Source organism: Vicugna pacos, chromosome 1, assembly GCF_048564905.1.
Source record: "Vicugna pacos chromosome 1, VicPac4, whole genome shotgun sequence".
In the NCBI taxonomy this organism is placed as follows: Eukaryota; Metazoa; Chordata; class Mammalia; order Artiodactyla; family Camelidae; genus Vicugna; species Vicugna pacos.
In genome coordinates this window covers 19,891,551-19,911,306 of record NC_132987.1, presented here as the reverse complement: position 1 = coordinate 19,911,306, position 19,756 = coordinate 19,891,551, and the positions used below count along the sequence as shown (strand labels likewise).

At 33.1% G+C, this 19,756-nt stretch overlaps 1 protein-coding gene across 1 annotated transcript in view; it reads right to left on the bottom strand.

Annotated features, from left to right (window-relative positions):
* Positions 1–4,451: 4,451 nt before the first annotated feature.
* The window catches only part of SLC25A36 (solute carrier family 25 member 36), a 33,173-nt gene continuing 17,868 nt past the window's right edge, over positions 4,452–19,756 (bottom strand). The window contains exons 4-7 of the mRNA XM_072958276.1: positions 18,919–19,019; positions 11,017–11,083; positions 7,939–8,228; positions 4,452–6,040 (exon numbers count right to left, since the gene is read on the bottom strand). Of these exons, the coding sequence (XP_072814377.1) occupies positions 5,847–6,040; positions 7,939–8,228; positions 11,017–11,083; positions 18,919–19,019 (652 nt within the window). The 3' untranslated portion in view covers positions 4,452–5,846. The remainder of the gene's footprint in view (positions 6,041–7,938; positions 8,229–11,016; positions 11,084–18,918; positions 19,020–19,756) is intronic.

The following is a 19,756-nucleotide window of genomic DNA, read 5'->3' as shown; positions in this document are numbered from 1 at the left end:
GGTTATAAAGATACTGTTTTCTTCTAGGTTTACAGTTTTTTACCTTTAGGCCTATCATTCATCTTTTGTGTATGGTAAAGCAATTGTTCGTATTTATTCATATTTTTGTCCAGTTGCTCTACCACACTTTTCAGGGGTGTAGAGACAAAAAAACAAAACCAAAAATCAGTATATAGTTTAGGAAGATAGAGGTCAAATGACCTGGGCCACTAAAATACCTAGTTCATACAATTTTGATCATCATTCCTATTAGATAATCGTGAAAGCTAAGATTCAGTAGTGGCTGAAAATGGGCTATTTATCCTTGACAATGAAAGACTCAAAGAGAAATTATGAGGTGCTTTAAGGAGTAGGGACCTGGGTCACAGAAAACAGAAACTAAATTTTGTTGGGCTGAATGTGATGAGCTCCTTTGAATTTGACTAGGTTTAGAATTTTGGGTCTTCCATTAATTTCAAAATGTCAAGACAGTTACTTTTTGAGTCAATTTCCTGGAATTATAAAAGAAAATGGGTTACTTCTCCCAATGGGCTATTAGAAAATTTTGATCTTTGCTTCAACGAGGAAAGCCCCTTCCTAAATCAGCCCATCAAATTTCCATCCTTGTTTTAAAGCCTGGTTAAAATATTATTTTTTTCCAGGCAACCTTTCCAGGTTTTTCTAAGAGAAATAATCATCATAACACTTGAGAACCTAGGACATCCCTGAGGCTCACAGGTACTATAATGAAGGTAGCTCATCTAAGACAAATTGAATCTAATGTTTGCTAAGTCTGACTTTCTATATCACAAGAATGCTTTGGGGGAAAAGAAAATCCAGTGCCTCTCCAGTAGTCTCAGGATGTAGTCTAAGCTCTGTATAAATCAGATTCAAAGATTCAGTTCACGTTGTTCCAACTTACATACAGAGCTCCATTTCTCATTACTTTTCAATGTTTCATTCTGAGCCAATCCTCGTAGATCTTTCCTTTAAATAGGGCTGTGTATTTTAAAAAATATCATCTAAGTGTTATCCCAAGTGCTGATGAATAACCTAGTGCAGTGAAAAAACACAGGACTAAGATTTAGAACATCCAAATCAAAAACACTCAGCTGTAACTAACAACCCTTTTAATATCACATCTATCCACCCAATCTATAGGCTGTTGGGAAATCACACGAAATCACTGTGTAAACTTAGCACTCTAAATTTTAAATTACTGAATCAATTCCGTACATAAAGGCAGACAGCTGGTCTGTGCAATGCAAAGAATTAACAAAGGAAATCATTTAAGTACACTTTGCTTGCTTGCCTGAGTTTTATCAGTTGTATAGATGTCACACTGGAACATTAAGAAACCGTAAACTCAGGTTTCTTCCTCCATCACAGCTCCTGGTTATTTGGTAATGAACACACAGCCACAGTTTACACTTGGGACACTTGAGCTAAGTCATACCAACCTCAACCATTACTTTGACAGTATCTTCACTTTACCCAGTATTCTGGTCTTCATTGGGAAGATACTGTTGGGAGGCCAACTTCAGCTTTAAGTTGAGAAATGGAACATGACAAATCTGTCCTGGATTCCTCATGTACAAAACTGGGTGATGCTGGGTGGTAGCTGCAATTTGAGGAAACCTAAAAAAACCAAAATAGACAAAATATAAAGTGGGCAGGTACCTATACATAATACTTAAATCTGTCTTCCTTGTTTCAACCTATCATTTGTGGACTTGATTATTCTAACAAGTTTCCAGCTCTTTAATATTCATAGCTTTACTAAAGGTTGAAACTAAAACAAATAGAAGATTCTAATGTTAAACAAACACCTAGGGAGGCATCAAATAACCTAATCAGGGTCCAACTTCTGAAATATTCTTTGCAAATTAGGTATTTTGATACATGAAATGTACTGGACTTAACAGATCAATAAACCTGTGGAAAATATGCAAGAACAGAGATTTCTTCCTGAACTATGAGTGAGATTACTTTACTTGACCTTTTGATTCCTCATGACATCTATTACTAGGTCTAGCAGGTAGGACCCTAACACTTGAAAATGGTAGTACACTTCTGTTCTGCACATAATCCTAAGAAAGTGTGATTATATTCTCACCATATCATAATATTAAGATTTATTATAGAAAAAACCCAACACATCAGATTTTCATAAGCATATTTTAATTTTTGAATTTTAACAATTCAAATAAAATTCAGCTAGTTAACATAAATACAGAGTAAATGCACATAATTTACAGCCACATACAGAAATGCAAGAATAGCAAACTTCACATAAATGGTCAAAGGCTATCAACTCTTAGAAGTTGATTATTTAGCTATGACTGATAGGTCATAATTTAATTGTTCACATATGCAGGGGTGTACACATTCAAAATGTTTATTAACACAAAAACTGAGTAAAACTAGAAACTTCGGTTTCTAAAAGTAGCATAAAAAGCAGAGTATAGATTGAGAAATATAAGGGCACTGGAGAAGAGATTTGTGTAGGCAGAAAGTGTATTGTATTAAATACTTTTATATAGTTGAAGTTCTTTCCAATTTAAATCATTCAGAAGTATCTGATTTAGGAATGTTAAAGTCATGATCAATACTACAGGAGAAAAAGGCTGAACCATTATACATATCAGCCCAAAAGGGGTCCCTACAGTACTAAGTCTGGGCAGAAGAGTGCGTAAACAACAAAAGGTGGCACGAACAACGCTGGAAGAGTGGAGGATAAACTAATCCTAGCACGTAAGTCTTTCAAGATCGGTATTTTTTAGTGATTTAAAACAAATCTAAAAATGCTGACACGTTTATATTCTAGTAATAAAGAGTAAACATTTTTAGCAACCCAAACTCTGCTGGTCCTAATAATGCTTTTCCACCAAGGGCGTTAGGTTTTAAGGAGACAAAAGGCTGTATTAAATAATCTAGTTAACATTCCCCCGGTTCCAGAGTTATAAATCAATTAGTTGTGGGTCCTATCTAGTAAGGTTGATTCCACAAAGTTACATACATAATGAAAACCAAGACAAAAGCTTTGGTGATGGTTTTTTTCCTGGATTTAAAAGCACTGAATGGTACCTGACAATCAGTCAAAGGTTGGTCATTCTCAGGTTTGAGACTCTTGAAATTTAATAAACTGTTTCTGTGAGCTATAGGTATCAAAGTTCTTGTCAGCTCCTCTAAGAGAGTATGTTCTTCGAGTAGGTACTGCTGTAGCCTGAATGAGTTCAATTCAATCTTCTGGGAAGATTCTCTAACAAAAGTACGTACCAGTTTGAAGAGTGCTGACTACATCTACACCATAAAATAAAAAGTTATCTAATAGAAATTAGATGAAAATAAGTTTTTTTTAAAAAAAGCCCAATGCTTTAAATGTATTCTTCTTTTTAAACGTTTGCATCAATTAAAAAAAAATCCCCCCAAAAATGTTTCTGAGACAAACTTTATATACAACTTTTATATAAAGTTGTCTTTTAAAATTATCTCTGTCACACATAAACTATGGCAGATCCTACTTTGGGGGAAAAACAACTGAAATAAACTTCATTGCTCCTTTCCAGTTGTCACACAAAGAAACAAAGGCTAACACTCAAGATCTTCTCCTTTCAGCACATACATATGCTCACGGCTAAAAGCTCAATATACGCATACAAACAGGAATAGAATATGTGTTCATCCTTGAAGGACACTTGTTATGAATTTGCTACAACTAAATAAGATGTTCCTTAGCTGCTGGTCTTCGTATCATTCCTAATCATTTGTGGGGTACTGAGATCACGAAGATTAGAGAGTCCTGTCCTACATTCAGTACACTAATGGTTACAGATCTTCACAAGGCAAACGGCACTGTATTAGGCAGTGTAAGTGGCACCTGAAAATGGAAACAGACTAGATTGATACTTTCTCTACAGGTTGAAGTTAGAAACCCCTGTGACTGTTTTCTTTTTTGGCATGTTCCTCACAATAAATGTCAAAACTGAAATTCACCATAAAAGGTATGGATAATCCCCAAGGTGATGAAACTGAATTTGCCTTTGGTCTCCAAATAGATTGGAATATTTTAAATTCCAATCAAAGCACCTCAAAAACATCCAGTTACTGTTGGTTACAAGGAAGTTAAGAAGGTGGAGGAATTTAAGAGGGCGCTGTGTTTCATTGGTGACAGCAGAGAAAGCTTGCAATGACATGCTACAATCTTCTGTTAGGGGCACTACAGTGTACGCAGAATATTTCTAACATTTATATTAAAGATCTCCAAAACAACATACCTAAGCCCCGGGAAAATGTTATGAACACTGTTTCTGCCTAATACATAACCAATGTTTTAAAAAAAATAATCTTAACATGGGAATTCTCTCCTACGCTCACCATCCCCCCTAAAAAAAGGCCACAAAGTGCATTCACAAAAAGTCATTCCTAAGATAAAGCCATTGCACAAAATGAACAGTTCATATATACTGAAATGAGTACCACACTGGAGTTTAATTGTGTAAGTTTCATACACCAGTACAGCAACATCCATAAGCAAAAGTCTTTTAATAGAATTACAGCAAGTATCTTCATAAGGGCCATATATATATAATACATTTAAAGTATTAAAAGGTGCAGTTGAACGCAATAGCAAAATGTAAAAGCTCTATCCTGTTAACACACTTAACCTGAATTAACCTGAATCTTTCTATGATTTATCACTCAAGAAATTAGGATGGAATAAATTTCTTGTCAAAAGCATTTTGTTCACTTACAAAACTGTAAGTCAATTAGGATCCCTACCTGCTCAATCAGACAGCAGAGGACCCCTCTTCCATAATGTTTATGCTGCCTCAGATATTTATAATGTCATCTTAAAAAAAAAAACCCACCTTGTAAAGGGCAGAGCTGGAAATTACCATTTTCTCTACTAAATAAATCCAATATATGCAGAAGTTCTGGAAATAATTCAAAGGTTCAAACTCTTAAGATAAACCAAATAGAGAAAGATTCAGAAGAGGTAAATTTTTTTCACTTTAAGAAAACGATACCTAGGTATGATAGGTAATCATTCAAGTTCATAAGTAATACATTACTAAAAAGATATTCGTCCATGTTAGAAAAGATAAGAGGACACGTTTAAGTTACTGAAGTGGCCAAAAATCAACATTTTACCAGTTTATTTTGTCCCAAACTGTCACCATTTGAGTCAATACGTTAATAAACAATTTAAGTGTTCACATTATGCTAAACGTAAAGCACCTGTGAGTGGAAACCAAAACATTTTAAAGCTGAAAATATACATGGTATTTAGACATTATTTCATGAGTTGTCAAAAACTGACTACTCATGCCAAATACTTAACTTCAAAGTATTGTGCCAGATCCTCTCAAGGAAATGTAAAAATAATACTGAAGATCTCATTATTGTTATTTATCAATTTTATGGGAATTATACAGAAGCCAGAAGTTAGAAATTTATGTCTGTCAATACCATCTTTGGATAGTTACTGTATGGTATGTAATTAGGGATGGCTTTGTCTTAAAGACTGGAAAAGTGCTCATGGAATAAACACTATACTCTGATTGCCATAAATCAACAAAATGCAACTGTGTCCCAAGGACATAGTAGAGAAAATGGCAATTTTGAGGAAGGAGTGCATCTAAAGGCTTCTTCTTGGAGGCAGCCAAGGTTTTTTCCCCCCCCACATTACTAAAGAGACTAAGTAATGTGGTTATTATTTCTTTTATTTCTACAACCAAACTTCCACATAGGCATAGTTCCATGTTCCCAAACTATTTTTCTTCTGTCCACCATGCTGGCTTCGGTACTCCATGGTCCACGTATCTTTTGGTCTTCCCTCTTTACAGTACAGCAGCCTGGTGGTGCTATCCATTGAGCAGGTAGACCACCAATTCATAAGTGGCCATCATAATGGCTGTGTTTGGAATCTGTCTCACCAGATGAGTTGTCAGACCACGGTAAAGAGACCCATAGCCTTCTTCTTGAATAAGCAAAGACAGTGTCTGGAAAAAAGATCTGTATTTTGTTCCCTCTTCACGTAGTCTTGTTCTAACAACTTCTGTATGGGACAAAAATAAAGCCATTTTATTTAAACACAAATGATATCTTTATATCCTCCTAATACTGAGCATATCCTATTTATCAAACTAAGTGTGAACTTAAGATAAATGAGGAGTGATTTTTAATGTGTAACTTACTGAAACTAGTTATTATAATAATACAAACTCCTGAGATGGCTGGCTAAAATCATATGTACTAATTACAAAATTTCACAGGCTCCTGAATGGTAAAAAATAGAATGAAACAAAAGTATCAGTTGTGTACTGGATAACTACAAAGAAGAACAGATGTGAGTTTTTTTAAAAAGGTGAAGCAGGAAGGAGAATGGAGGTGGTATGAAAGATGAATATAGAAATACACAGTGAGAAACAAGCAGAAAAGATTTCTTAACAGTGGGTATTACAATGAGAAAAGAGAATTATTAATTTATTCACAATGATCCACATATACCAACATGAAATTTCATGAGAATAAGGCTCAAAATGTTTAAAATACTGGCTGTCAGCTAAGAGGCCCCTTCTGAAAAGCAAAAAAATCATAAACCTTTAGAGCTGAAAGGGATCTTCAACTTTTTCAACACACTACTCCTGATTGGCCCGAGGGAAATGACCGAAAGTAACTTTCACTGCAAATGTTAATATCTGAAATCTCTTACGTCCTCTCTCTTAAAAATCCATGCCATTTATATATTCCACTCCAAAATATTCTGCTTATAAACTGTACCTCTTCTTATAATGACATCACCTCTCTTGAAGGGACAGGGTGCTTTACAACTCCAAAACTCTTTCTCACCCGAGCAGGTCACCAGGTCACCATCTAGTCCTCCCACAGGAGGTCAGAAGCTACTCAACGCTGCTAGTACTATTTTGACTTCTCTTAAAGAAGTTTAGGAACATGCCTCAGGAAACTGGGGTTACTTGAAAGTCCAATTTGGGTAAAGAGTTGGTTTCATTTGTAAATTACATTTTAGAGCAAATACTCATTTTCTAGCCCTATTTCATTTTTCCTGATTGGGGCTTTAATCACAGAGCATTAGCTTTACAAGGATCAATGTAAATATTAATTAGCATAAAAAAAGTGAAGCACTAAGATTAAAAACCCCAACCAAGTCAAACTTCAAACATACCAAAATCAAAGGCTACACTTAAACAAAACAAAAAAAGTTACAAAAAACCCTCAGCATGTTGCAGGCAAATTCTTAAAATGATTTCCTCAATTATTAATGGAATAGGCTAATACTGTAAAACTTAAAAGACAAATTTTAAAAAACCATTCATATATACTTATTTGCCAACATGAAACAATGTAAAATAGCTTGCTTTTTCGGATTACAGACTTCAATTCAAATTTGGGCTTCACCACTGAGTAAGCTATGTGACCTTAAGTAAGTTGCTTAATCTTAACATCTTTGGTTTCCCATCTGAAAATGAAGTTAATTCTGGTTATGTTCTGGCATACCTACATTTAAATAGAGAAGGTAAGTACTTGCAGGATTTCTGTGCAGATTAACAATAATGTGTATCATATATATATGTGTGTATTTATACACACACACGTAATAATATAAAATATCTAGTGTAGGACCTACATCCATACTTTTTTTAAAAAACAGGAATTTGCCCAAAAGTCACCTGGCTGCAATCTGACTCTGGGCTGAAATCTGATTGTCCAGAGCCCATGCTAAATCACCACCATGTTACTACAGCATACACATACTGACCTATTAAAATGGCCTTATGTGACTTATACATATTCAATCCCATTATGATGAACTGCATTTTGTTATACTGGAATTCGGGAAAATTATCAACGTTCTAGTAAGTGAGCCATTGGCTGGGGTGGGAAAAGGTTTCTGAATTAACAGATTATATATTATATACACTCGACTCTTCTTACCATGTGGATATGCTATAGTCGTGGCACATGTTTTTGAGGTGGCAGCAGCTAGCATCATTCCCACAAAATCTGATGCTTCTTTTACAGACTCCTCTTCATTTTCCATCGTAGAAGCAATCTTGCATTCCAGTAGTTTTTGCTTAATACTTTCATAAATAACAAAATGGATAACAGTCTCTGATATGCCAGCATACGAAGCAGACATGCCCCTATAAAATCCTCTAAGTCCATCTGTCTGATACACCTTACGGACACATTCAAAAGCGCCCATTCGCTTTTCCCCACGGTTCCTAAAAAGCACAAAGGAAAAATCTTATTAACATAAGTAAAGTAGTCCAAGTTTTTAAATAAAGTAAATAAAATATAGTAGAAGTATGCCGCTCTAATAATGACCCTCTAATTCATGAAGTGAAATCAGAATTTTAAAATATTCATTTTAGATTTCCTTTTCTTTTGTTCCAAATTTGTCATATCAGATAGGTAACATGTAAGTAGTTTAATTTACTGAATGCAAAATACACTACACTGAATCTTCAGTTTCACTGAAGTTTGTATTATATGAATAAGTAACAAAATCCTTTAGTCCAAATAAACTGTGACTGCAGCTCACAAAACAAAACAAAACAAAGCAAACAAAAGCCCCTTACATTATATTAAATCCAGTTCTAACTAAGTTAAAAAGATTTTTTTCTTGCATTTAATAATATGTTAAAAAGAATGACTGAGACACTAATGATAATGGAGTATCACAAAGCAAGGAGTACAATTAACTAATCTCAGGGCACCTGGGGGATTCTTCTAACCTCACCCAGTTCTTCCTAAAAAGTGACTGGGTAAATTTAAGTCAAATTCCCTCTGATCCTTTGAAGGCAATAGCTGTATCTTTTCATCTCAGTGAATAATGAATTAGGACCTCAACAGTTTTCAAGTATTTACTGATTATTATGCCCAGGAAAACCTTCTTAGTGCTACTTAAGGGTGCAGCATCTACTCTTATATAAGTACATAATTGTGAGTTGTAAAAATATTTATCACCTTCACTATGATTCCCTCATTAAGGGAATCTGTAAGAAGTGGGTTGAAATGCTATCCACAGGGAAATGGAAAATTTAACTTTTTTTTAATTGAAGAACAGTCAGTTACAATGTGTCAATTTCTGGTGTACAGCACAATGTCCCAGTCATGCATATACCTACACATATTTGTTTTCATTAAACATTATTGTAAGATATTGAATTTAGTTCCCTGTGCTGTACAGAAGAAACTTTTTTAAAATCTATTTTTTATATATAGTGGCTAACATTTGCAAATCCCCAATTCCCAAATTTACCCCTTCTCACCCCCTTTCCCCAGTAACTGTAAGACTGTTTACTATGTCTGCGAGCCTGTTTCTGTCTTAGAAAATTTAACTTTTTAGAAATTATACACAACCTGTTTCTGACATAACAAAATAAAATCACTACGATACCTACCTGATAAGCTGCAGATTCCTCCAATTTTATGAATTCATAATTGTCTTGAAGTAATGAATGTCCTCAACTAATGATACTGAATAAATACCTTCTTAGTTGAATGATCCATGCAACCAACTGTAATAAGTTTCTGCCATCAGATCCTTTCTCATAAGAAAGTTAAAAGAGCTATAAACCCTAAAGGGTAACATGCAAACAGCCTTGCCGTTGATCTCAGTGTTGTAAGTTAGCATCCTCAAATCAATCTTTCACTATTACCTCAGCCTCTATTCCCTACCCCCAGGCCTAAGAAATTGTGCGGGCTTGTGTTACAATTATAAGTGAAAAAATAGTATCAAAGAGTTTTAAGCCATGCTTTTCCTGGATCCCCTACAAATCCACCTATCACATACCGGAGCATACCCCTGGCAGTTTATAACAGTATAATATGGACTGGCATCTCATGCTTTTTAACTTTTGTGTTGTTTTATCTACCATCACCTTTCAGATCTTTGGTTTTAAGAAATAAACTCGAGTTTTGTTACAACACTCGAAGATTTTATTAAAAATTATTTCACCTGAAATAAAATCAGACATTTTCTTTTCAAGTCTCCAAACAGCATATAGTCCAACATGACAGAATGTGGAAAACTGATATTTAAGCAGGCATAATTGTTAATGATTTCTTAGAACAGTTTTATCTATAATCTACAAGATCTAACATTGTTTCCCAAACCCTAAAATATTAAAAACAATGAAAATTTGTTACACACAATCTACTTCAGACGGAAAGGCTAATTAGATAGTTTGAAAACTATTAACATTATTATTATAATACACCAGATAGAATCATTTCTCTATGTAAAGCGTTTCCTTCCCCCTATCCTCCATTCTAAAGGCATACAGGAGTTAAGATGGCAGGACTCTAAGCTCCTCTGCTTCTGGCCTTCTCTCAGTTCTCAGAACACACCAAAGGCTCTCAACTTAGGACGTGTGAGGTCTGCGCTATCGTCTCTGCTTAAAAAGGCTCAAAAAACTATTCCTTGATTATTCCATATAAAGTTGGTCCCCACTGTTTCCTGGGCTACCTCTGGAACCATCCAGTACTTGCTCAATATAGATATATTGAATGAATGAATCTTGCTGCCATAAGATGGTTGGTGGTAACAAATGAAGTCTATGAATACATGTGAGCTAAATCCCATGCCAGGACTCTCTGTGTATAAGGTTACTGAATTTGAGCAACGATTCTCAAAGACTCAGTCTAGACTCACTGATCATGTAAGTTTATGTAGGTATTGGGAGGCAGACTATAATCAACTATGGGGTGACGTATCACTGCCTGGGTGGGCTAGATTACGTCCTTTTCATTTCTTCTTCTTTTATTGAAAAACAATGCATAGTATATTTCTTCCCTGGGAACTCTCACACTGTCAACTATTACACCACCCTTGCTTCTGATGGTAGACCCAAGTTTCAAAAACAACCCCCCCCACCCCCGTTCACCAGCAAAAGACAGGAAAAACTTGGTTAGATACCAGGCACTGAAATCTCACTGATATAAATTTATAGAAAAAATTTTGTTGAATCCAAGTTTAATGAATTTTGTTTTAATGAATTAACATACCTTGCATCAAGCTGTAACCGAGTCTTTATAAGCCAAATGGGGTTGGTTGCTGTGATTGCAGTAAAACCTAAACAAACATGTTTAAAATGAACTCTGGTAAAAATGAAGAACACACTATTAACTTCAAGGTTTTTAAAATAATATACGTCTATATTAAAGAAAATGTATATAAATATTTAAACTATCAATTGATGTATCCTTTACACTTTTATTTTACAAATCCATTCAGCCATGAACAGCTATACTTTATTTCCAGTCTACATTCTCAAATTCTAACCATAACTAAAAGATTCTTTTAAGAGCAAAATCTGATTGTATACAAATTCCTCTCCCATCATATTCAGACTATTCTCTAGGGCACCCTCTACTCTCTAAGCTAAATTTAGAAACCCATTTCTACAGACATCCACATAGAAATTTTGTGTATTCTAGGGCTTTTCAGCATGCAAACTCTACAACAGCTACCCGGGGTCCAACTAACATCACAAATCACTATGTTCAAAATGGAGTCTACATAAACGTCAGCATTTACCAATATCTGTTCTTAAGTTGACTGTATAACAGATAGAATTGTTGTTTGGCCCTATGAATACTTTATATAAATACACACTTACTAATACTGTTAAAATAATGGTATCACAGAGATAAGGTTTCTGTTAGGATTAATAGGACAGATTTTTTCATTCACTTAAAAACATACAAAAACTCAAAAGTTCAAAAAGTTATAAATCTCACTTTTATAGACACTGAAGAGAGAAACTTAAGGTAGAAGGCAGTTCGAGTTTACTTTAAAACAGGAGTACTATGTATTAACTATCAGTGAGAAAGGGTGGTCCCCTAAGATGGCTCATTCCAGGTAGTAAATTAAGATCTCTGGAACAATATGTTTCTAGCCTAGTGCGTATCTTTTACTTGTTATCTTTCTAGTGTTATGGAAAAACAGAAGCACATGAAATGCAATCTTGATGACAGGAAGTTATAAAGATTGCTTCATCTATACAAAACAGGGTTTTAATATACGGCTGGTAAATATTTAAGATCAGCTACACAAACTTCATAGAACTACTTACAACGAGCTTACATTTATTCAGTTGGCCTTTAAATTCAGTGAAAACTTATATGCAGAAATGTCTGAGGATCTTAACTGCTTTTATACTTTCTGTCAAATACTAGCAAGTCAAGCACGTTATTTTTAGGAAGCTTTTGAAATATAACCAGCACATTTAATATGAATAAAGTACTTCTAGGAACAAAAATGCTATGGTGCACTTAGGAATAATTTGTGTTTTCAGTTAACATATAGTGGAGAACTAATCATAAAACTTTCTTGGCTTTCAGAATTAGTATGTCTACAAATGCATAATAATTTTACTACATTGTTTACAAAGTGGAATTTAGTCTCACAGGTTCTTTTCCTTTCTATCATGTCAGATAATTAGCTAACTCAAATTTTACTCCCTTAATCCAGTTTTAATACCATAGAAATAGCCAGCTGTTCCACAAAAAGATGCTTAAATTGAATCTATTTATCAAGCAAGATAAATGAAATAAAAATTAGGTTTGATAACTCCTTTAATAATTTTGTAATGGTTATATAGTCTCCATTTCTCTTAAGTGCTTTTAATACTACATACAGATATACATACACATAAAACTAGAATGGGACCAACAATTTTGTAAGCAGCAGCCAGTACTAAAATAATAAAAATTTAACATGTTGGACAGGGTGTCAGGAACATGTCTTAAAAAAAGGTTCTTTTCATGCATATATTCTTGGTAAAAGGAAAGAGAAAAATATTAAACTGATCAGTTTAAAATACTTTGAAAAAGATTTTTCTTGCATGGTCTGGCTTAATTGAGAATAGAGTTATGGAGTACTGTATTTTTTTTTTTCCTTTTGAACCTCATTTTTCTATGTGAAAGTCAAGCTAAAGATATTCAAGTTTTATTTTAAAGCTACTATACACCAGACATCAGTATTCTGGTCATACCTCTGACTTAATGATTCTTCATTTTAAACTTCAATATTTATATTAGCTAAATGTCTATACAGTAATATTAGGAGTTTATTAATAAAAAGCCACCAAGCAGAACAAACCAACAGAATTATCTTTATCTGCATTACTCACAATTGTTTTCATTAATTATTCTGTGAAAATTAAGAAAAAACATTTCCTTTTTATTAAATTTTGAAAGCCTAAAACTGGGAATGCTTATATCAAACTTTTTAAAAAACAGCCTGTCTAGGTAAAAGCCTCAATTTATTATACTTCATTTGAAAAGAAAATGAGCATCAAAGCTTTTTTTTTTTAAAAAAAAATAGAAGTTCTATTTCTAAAAATATAAACTTAATACCCAAGCTTAACACTTTCAAGTCATAAAATCCCTCAATTAGAGGCTGGAAAAAGCCCTATATACGTAAATTTTAAAATATTACAATAAACATTTATAAATATTACTAGGAATAAATTTTAAATACTCATAAATTATAGTTTTAGTTATCCTCCGTACAGGTTAATAAACAATGACAGGAAGCAAGCAACAGGTATTTCTCACTTAACTAAAATTCATTTCCAGACACAAACTGACCTATGGAACACAACACATTAAAATTTAGGTAAGTCAGAGAATGCTGTCATCTTATCCCTACATAGCTGCTATTATCCGTAACCTGTGCTTGCTATAGCTGTTTCGGCTCAACTTTCCCAGTAACAAGCTAGCTCTTAATAAAGACACTAGCCTAACTGCCAGCGAACCATTAAATTAGATAAAGAATCTAGGCATAATCTACAGGATTAACTATTTGTCCTTTACCAGCTGGTTCTTGGGCTTTATGCTATTTCTTTCTCTTAACCAAAGACACTCTAATAATTTAGGGAGACAGCAGTAAGCTAATTAAATCTAGAAAAATATAATCTACTAATTCAAAAAACAAAATAAGCAGGAAGAAACAAAATCTTACCACTAATTTAGAATTATGTATGGTAAGGCAATTTGAAGTTAACAAAGTGCCAAAGCTAAACATATCTTCCTACTTCTTCTAAAACTTCTTCACAAAGATACTGGGAATGGTGCACTGTGAAATTTAGAAATTTCCTATTATTTTTATTTTGGCACTTAAATTTTGTGACATTTTGACAATATGCTATTTTATACTAATAATCTGAGCACCCTGTTAAACATTAAAACTGACTTAGAAGTATATGAATAATCTATCTGTAGGTTAGTCAGTTAAAGCAAAATGGCAGTATATTGGCCATATTGTTAGTAGTATGGTTAATATTTTATTAGAAAGCTTTAAAAAACTTCTAAAATGCAATTTTTAAAATTTTGCTTCATCTAAGACTTCATTCGATAATTTAAACCAATTAAAAACCAGATTAATAGAAATCCTGCTTATAGTAAATTTGCTGAAAATGTCTATTTCATTAAGTGAGTGATACCTGTATTACTGCATTTTCAATACTTTTTATTTCAATTAATTTCTGTAAGGACAAAACCCACCTAACTTTCTAGGAGAAATATATTAAAACTACTAAAAAAAAACTGAATTAAAACTAAAACAACTAAGATCCCATATATTCTTATCCCGTATTTGGAAAGTAATGGTAGGTATTAAGATCAATGTTTTTGCAAGATAGTAGAAAGTCAAGTATCAACAGACAAGAGAATAGAAAGCACTGTATTAGACTTTAAAAATATGTTATGCTAAGCAAAGAGAACTATTTTGTCTAAAAGCTGTAGAATGGTATGATACCATTTATAGCTTTGTAGATCTTAAATACTGTTAAGGAATTCTTTGGAGGTCAAGGCTACTATGGCCAAGCTAAAGACCCCAGGCTTTTATTACACGATGAGACTGAAAAGTTACCCCATTCTTCCTTCTAGAAGGAATAGTATAAAAGAATTAGAATTAAAGTTTTATAAAATACTAAGATAATGCACACACAAATTCAGGAAATAAAAATTCATTTCCCGCCTTCTATTAATTCCACAGCTATTATAAATTCCCAGGGTGTGTTTCTTATAACTAGAGGCTGCAAGAGATGCTCAGATCAGTACTCACGAGGTTTAAGTTAGTCCATATTTCTACAGGAAGTGACCTGCGGATGGGGAGCATGAGATGACACGATCTCACTCTTTTCTCGGGAGAAATGTACAGTAAATGCCTAAAATAGACACAGGCTTTTCTGTATCATAACAACAAGCAGTGACCTCATCAGAAACATGTGTACAAAATGAATCCCATTGGAAGGATTTGAGAAATATTTACTGTGAGATCTAACTTTTTTGAAAATTTTAAGTTAAAAAAGAGAAAGAAAGGACTATCAGAATGGGCCATAGTTTTTTAAAAAATGCACCGAGTACTGAAAATTCTGCCATCTGTAGCAGTTTCAGAGTCCATATACTTACCTAAAAGAAGACCAATTTTGACTTAAAGAAAAAATGCTAACCTTGTCAAAGGGGAATCTAAGAAAATATTTAGAGGGGATCATCATATCCCATTTTCCTACCATTATTATCTACCATGATCAGAGTTGAAACCACAATTTTTTATTCTTTAACAATCATTCTACTTAGTAAATCTTTTTAAAAAATTCAAGTAACTTCATTTTGTAACTGTAATTAAAAAAAAAAAGCACAGGTTGCTACAATAGTACCTCCCACCTTTCGCACTATGATCAGTAATATTGCACATCCATTTTTATGAAATATTTTGGATATTTTGTATTTACTTTCTTGTGTTCTACAAAACAAAAAAACAGGGAGAATGTTTACACACAAACATACAAAACATCTGTCTAACCATCCATCTTGCTGAATAAACTGCCACGGACAAAGTATTTTTTAAAATATTTTATATGTGTAAGACAAAATTTCTATTTAATGAGTAAAAATTTAAACTTAAAATCAAATAGAAAAATGTACCTTGAAAATTAACAGTAATACCATAAGCAAATGAAACCCACCAGCTATGTAGTGCTAAACAATTATACTAGTGACATTTTAAAAAACTGAGCAGTCACTCTGAGAATATATAATCCGATAAAAAACAGAGTTCATTTCCTTTAAATCTGTACTGTTTTATATAAAAGCCTGTAAATTTCATATAAAATTTTTTGAAAATTGGGAGTTACAATAAAGAAAAAAATTTAATTCTATTTCTGTATACACACCTGTGTCCAGGTGTATACAGAAGGATACACAAATTCATTTAAACAGAAACACACAAACAGTCTCAAGAAAACAAGTACCTTCAAGAGCTAAGATACACTTAAGTCTGACAAAGTTCATATGTAGGAGTGAAAAAAAAAGGCAGGTAAAACAGAGTCATCATTACTCAATTTGATTATACAGCCTCACAACTGGAAAAAAATTTTCAATGCATGGAAGTTTATAGATCAAATTCTTATAGTATTCCCTTGAAACATTAAAAAAAAAAAAAAGAAAATACGACCCCCTTTAAACAAACTGTCTTTAATAAAAAATGGCTTAGTATCTAAACACTCGAGTTCATATGAATAACATGCACAATGCAAGTGACTTGACAGGTTACTTGGAATAAAAATTATATACAAGGTATGTTACTAAATCCGTGACGTGTGTGCCGTTTGACGTGGCAAAATCCGGCAGGCAATATCATTAATGATGCATTTTAGTGTATTTTTGATACTAAAGTGACAAGGTTAGCATTTTTTTGGAATAGACAGTTAAAAAATAATTTTTCACATGACTGCCTCTAAGCACTTTGCACTCTCATTTCGTATTTAGAAGACCTCTGAAATGATCCTGGGGAAAAACCAGTACAACTTGGTCTAGATTATTACAAGAATGAAGGGGGCAAAAGGCTACCTTAATGAGTCTGCATGGGACCATTCAGTTTCACCAATCATGTAGTTATATATAAAAACTGCAAAGCTAAATGTTAATGCTTGTGAATAGTGCAAGGAAGCTCTGAAGGCACAATTCTCAGAACATTTTCAGAAAAACTGCAAACAAATGGAAGAAGTATTTTCAAATTACACAGGAAGAGTATAGTGCAATATTCTCTGAACAAGTATAAGACTATCAATTTACCAAAATTCAAGGAATTCAAGTTGGGAAACAGTATCAATGTATAGATAAAAACAGAAAACTATGAGTTAACATTCATACATATTTGAGAAAAAAAAGTACAAAATGATAATTCCACTGAAATTCTTTGGAATGTGACATACAGTAATAAATTTTAATGAGACAGTCTAATGAAAAAAGATGTTCCAGTGGGAACTGAGATATTCTGAAACTCTAAATTTGCAATACTGAATATATAACTATTCTCAACTTAAAATGATTGCTCATCTACTTTCTTGATTTCAGTTCTTTCAAAAAAGAAAGATCAACATTTCTTTGTAATTTTCTGGGGTTAAAAACAAAAAATAAACACTGAACAATTCAGAAATATACTGTTAAAGATCCTAATATACTGGTTATATGGTTTGAAATTAGCCACTAACTTCTACACTCAAATTTGTAGAAGTAAAATCATAACTGTATCCAACACCTGTAAATGTACATTAAAAAATAATTCTGGTTGTAACTAGATGATCTCTATGGTACTAAAGAATTAATTTTCAAAACACAAATCTATGTAGAGCAACCTACTCATTCCAAGGATAAGGTAATAAAGATTCACATAAATTATATAACTTGCCCAAGATCTCTCTTCATTGGTAAATAAGAATATTTTACCATCTTGTACTTTAAAGTTTTACCTTCCAGCTCTAAAACTTCAATGAGTCAGTCAACAATTACTAAATATAAAAAGCCATGAAAACAATTTATAAGATAGAAGCTACATTTATTATAAGGCTATTGACCTTTCAGATATCAGTATTTCAAACTTACACTTAGTTCGTTAAGTATGTGGTTCAAATTGATCCATTTTATTTCTAAACAGAAAATGGTTAACAGTTTAACGCACTCATTATTAAGCACATAATTGACACTCAATTTATTGATCAACAGTTGATAAAAGCAGTTATAATTTGCTTTATAAAGTCACAGCATAATTTGGAAATGTGAGGGTATGGTTAAATATGCAACAAATCTCAGAAAACTATAGAGAATTTTCTAATGAGAACCAAAGACCATGGCTTTGTCTAACATGTATGGCAGCAAAAGATTCCAGAAGCACACTGATCAAACCAAACTCCCAGTATATCTTTAAGGCAGTGCAGAGACCCAGGACTAACTGTTTTAATTCAGAATCATATATACTCATCAGTGATGAGGGAAGAGCTCCTGGAAACATTTCTATAGCAAGCATGTACACATAGCTAGTGCCTAAATTTTGAGTGCTATCTTGCGTGGTTTGTGTAGAATGCTAAACATATTTTTCAGTATATACATTACAATAACTCTTGAGTATTCAGTAACACATCACTCACAAAAATTTCAGTATTTGAGCACAGGACAAAATGATACTTTACCAAGAACTGCCGGCACATTTCAGGCAGAAGCCAAAACATGCAGCAAAAAGGGAAAAGGCACTAACAGAAATTGAGGAAAAAAGAGTAAATTACAGCTCTGTAACTTATAGTTTAATTATGGTTGGATTCTTAAAATTGTTAAAAGTGATCACTAAATATTCAGTGGGCTACACAAGACAATGTAAAAATTGTATTACCTGCATGCTATCACAAACTTATAATTACAAAAATGCCAATTGACAACAGATTTTACATACACTGCCTAATCAAATTTATTGTATACTAATAAATGTAAACATCATATTGCAGATGCTAATCAATGAAAAGCACATTAACTGCTTTAATTTTGCAATGTTAAATTCATCAGAATTCAGTATTAAGTCTCTAGGTATCAGAAAATTTTTTGTTTTTTAATATTATATATTCATACCTGCCATTGCAGCTGAAATCATGTGTACCTGGGTAGAATCAGGATCAAATAAACCATTCAACTTTTCCTTGCAGTTTGAATAAGCAGCAAAGTATATTGCTCTAAAATAAAGATTTAAATTTTGTCAGTAAGTGTGTTGCTTAATTCCTAAGATTTAAATGATATGTAAATTGATCTTTATTATTTTAGAGTGAAGAACTCTAAAAACATAAACAAAGCCTTAGCCACATTCTTACATAACATCACATACATATTTTTCCATGAAGACCATGAAGTACTTTTCGGGTCAACTCATTAAAGATAAATTCAAATGTAAAGCATCCCCAGACACTGCATCCCAGTATTTTGACAGCAACGGACTAATTAAACAGAATGTATTTAAACTAATTAAAACAGAAAAGTATTTCTATAAGAGTTTGATGACTGGAAAACACATGAGTAAGGCTAGAAGGCCTATGTAATGCTAAGGCTAAATTAAATATACTTAAGTAAATGCATTACAGGTTTTTTTAAAGAGAGGGAGGTAGAAGTGACCCAAGTGATCAAAGTGTGTGTTAAACAATTTTGAGGTACTGTGGTATATACTAATCTATACCACAGAGTAGTTCAGAGCATCCTTAGACAAAAAAACTGCAAAATAAATCAGTCCCATCAGGTCAGATCATGCTTGCTAACATTTGTAAACACTGCATCAAATCTGTAAATATTTTCCCTGTTAACTTATTTACTATAACTCAATGCATCCCAACTACCTCATCACTGATTTAGCCTTCTAGGCACTGACTGACTTTCTTACTGTATCAAATATCCTGTTATTTCCCCAAAATTCTATTATTTG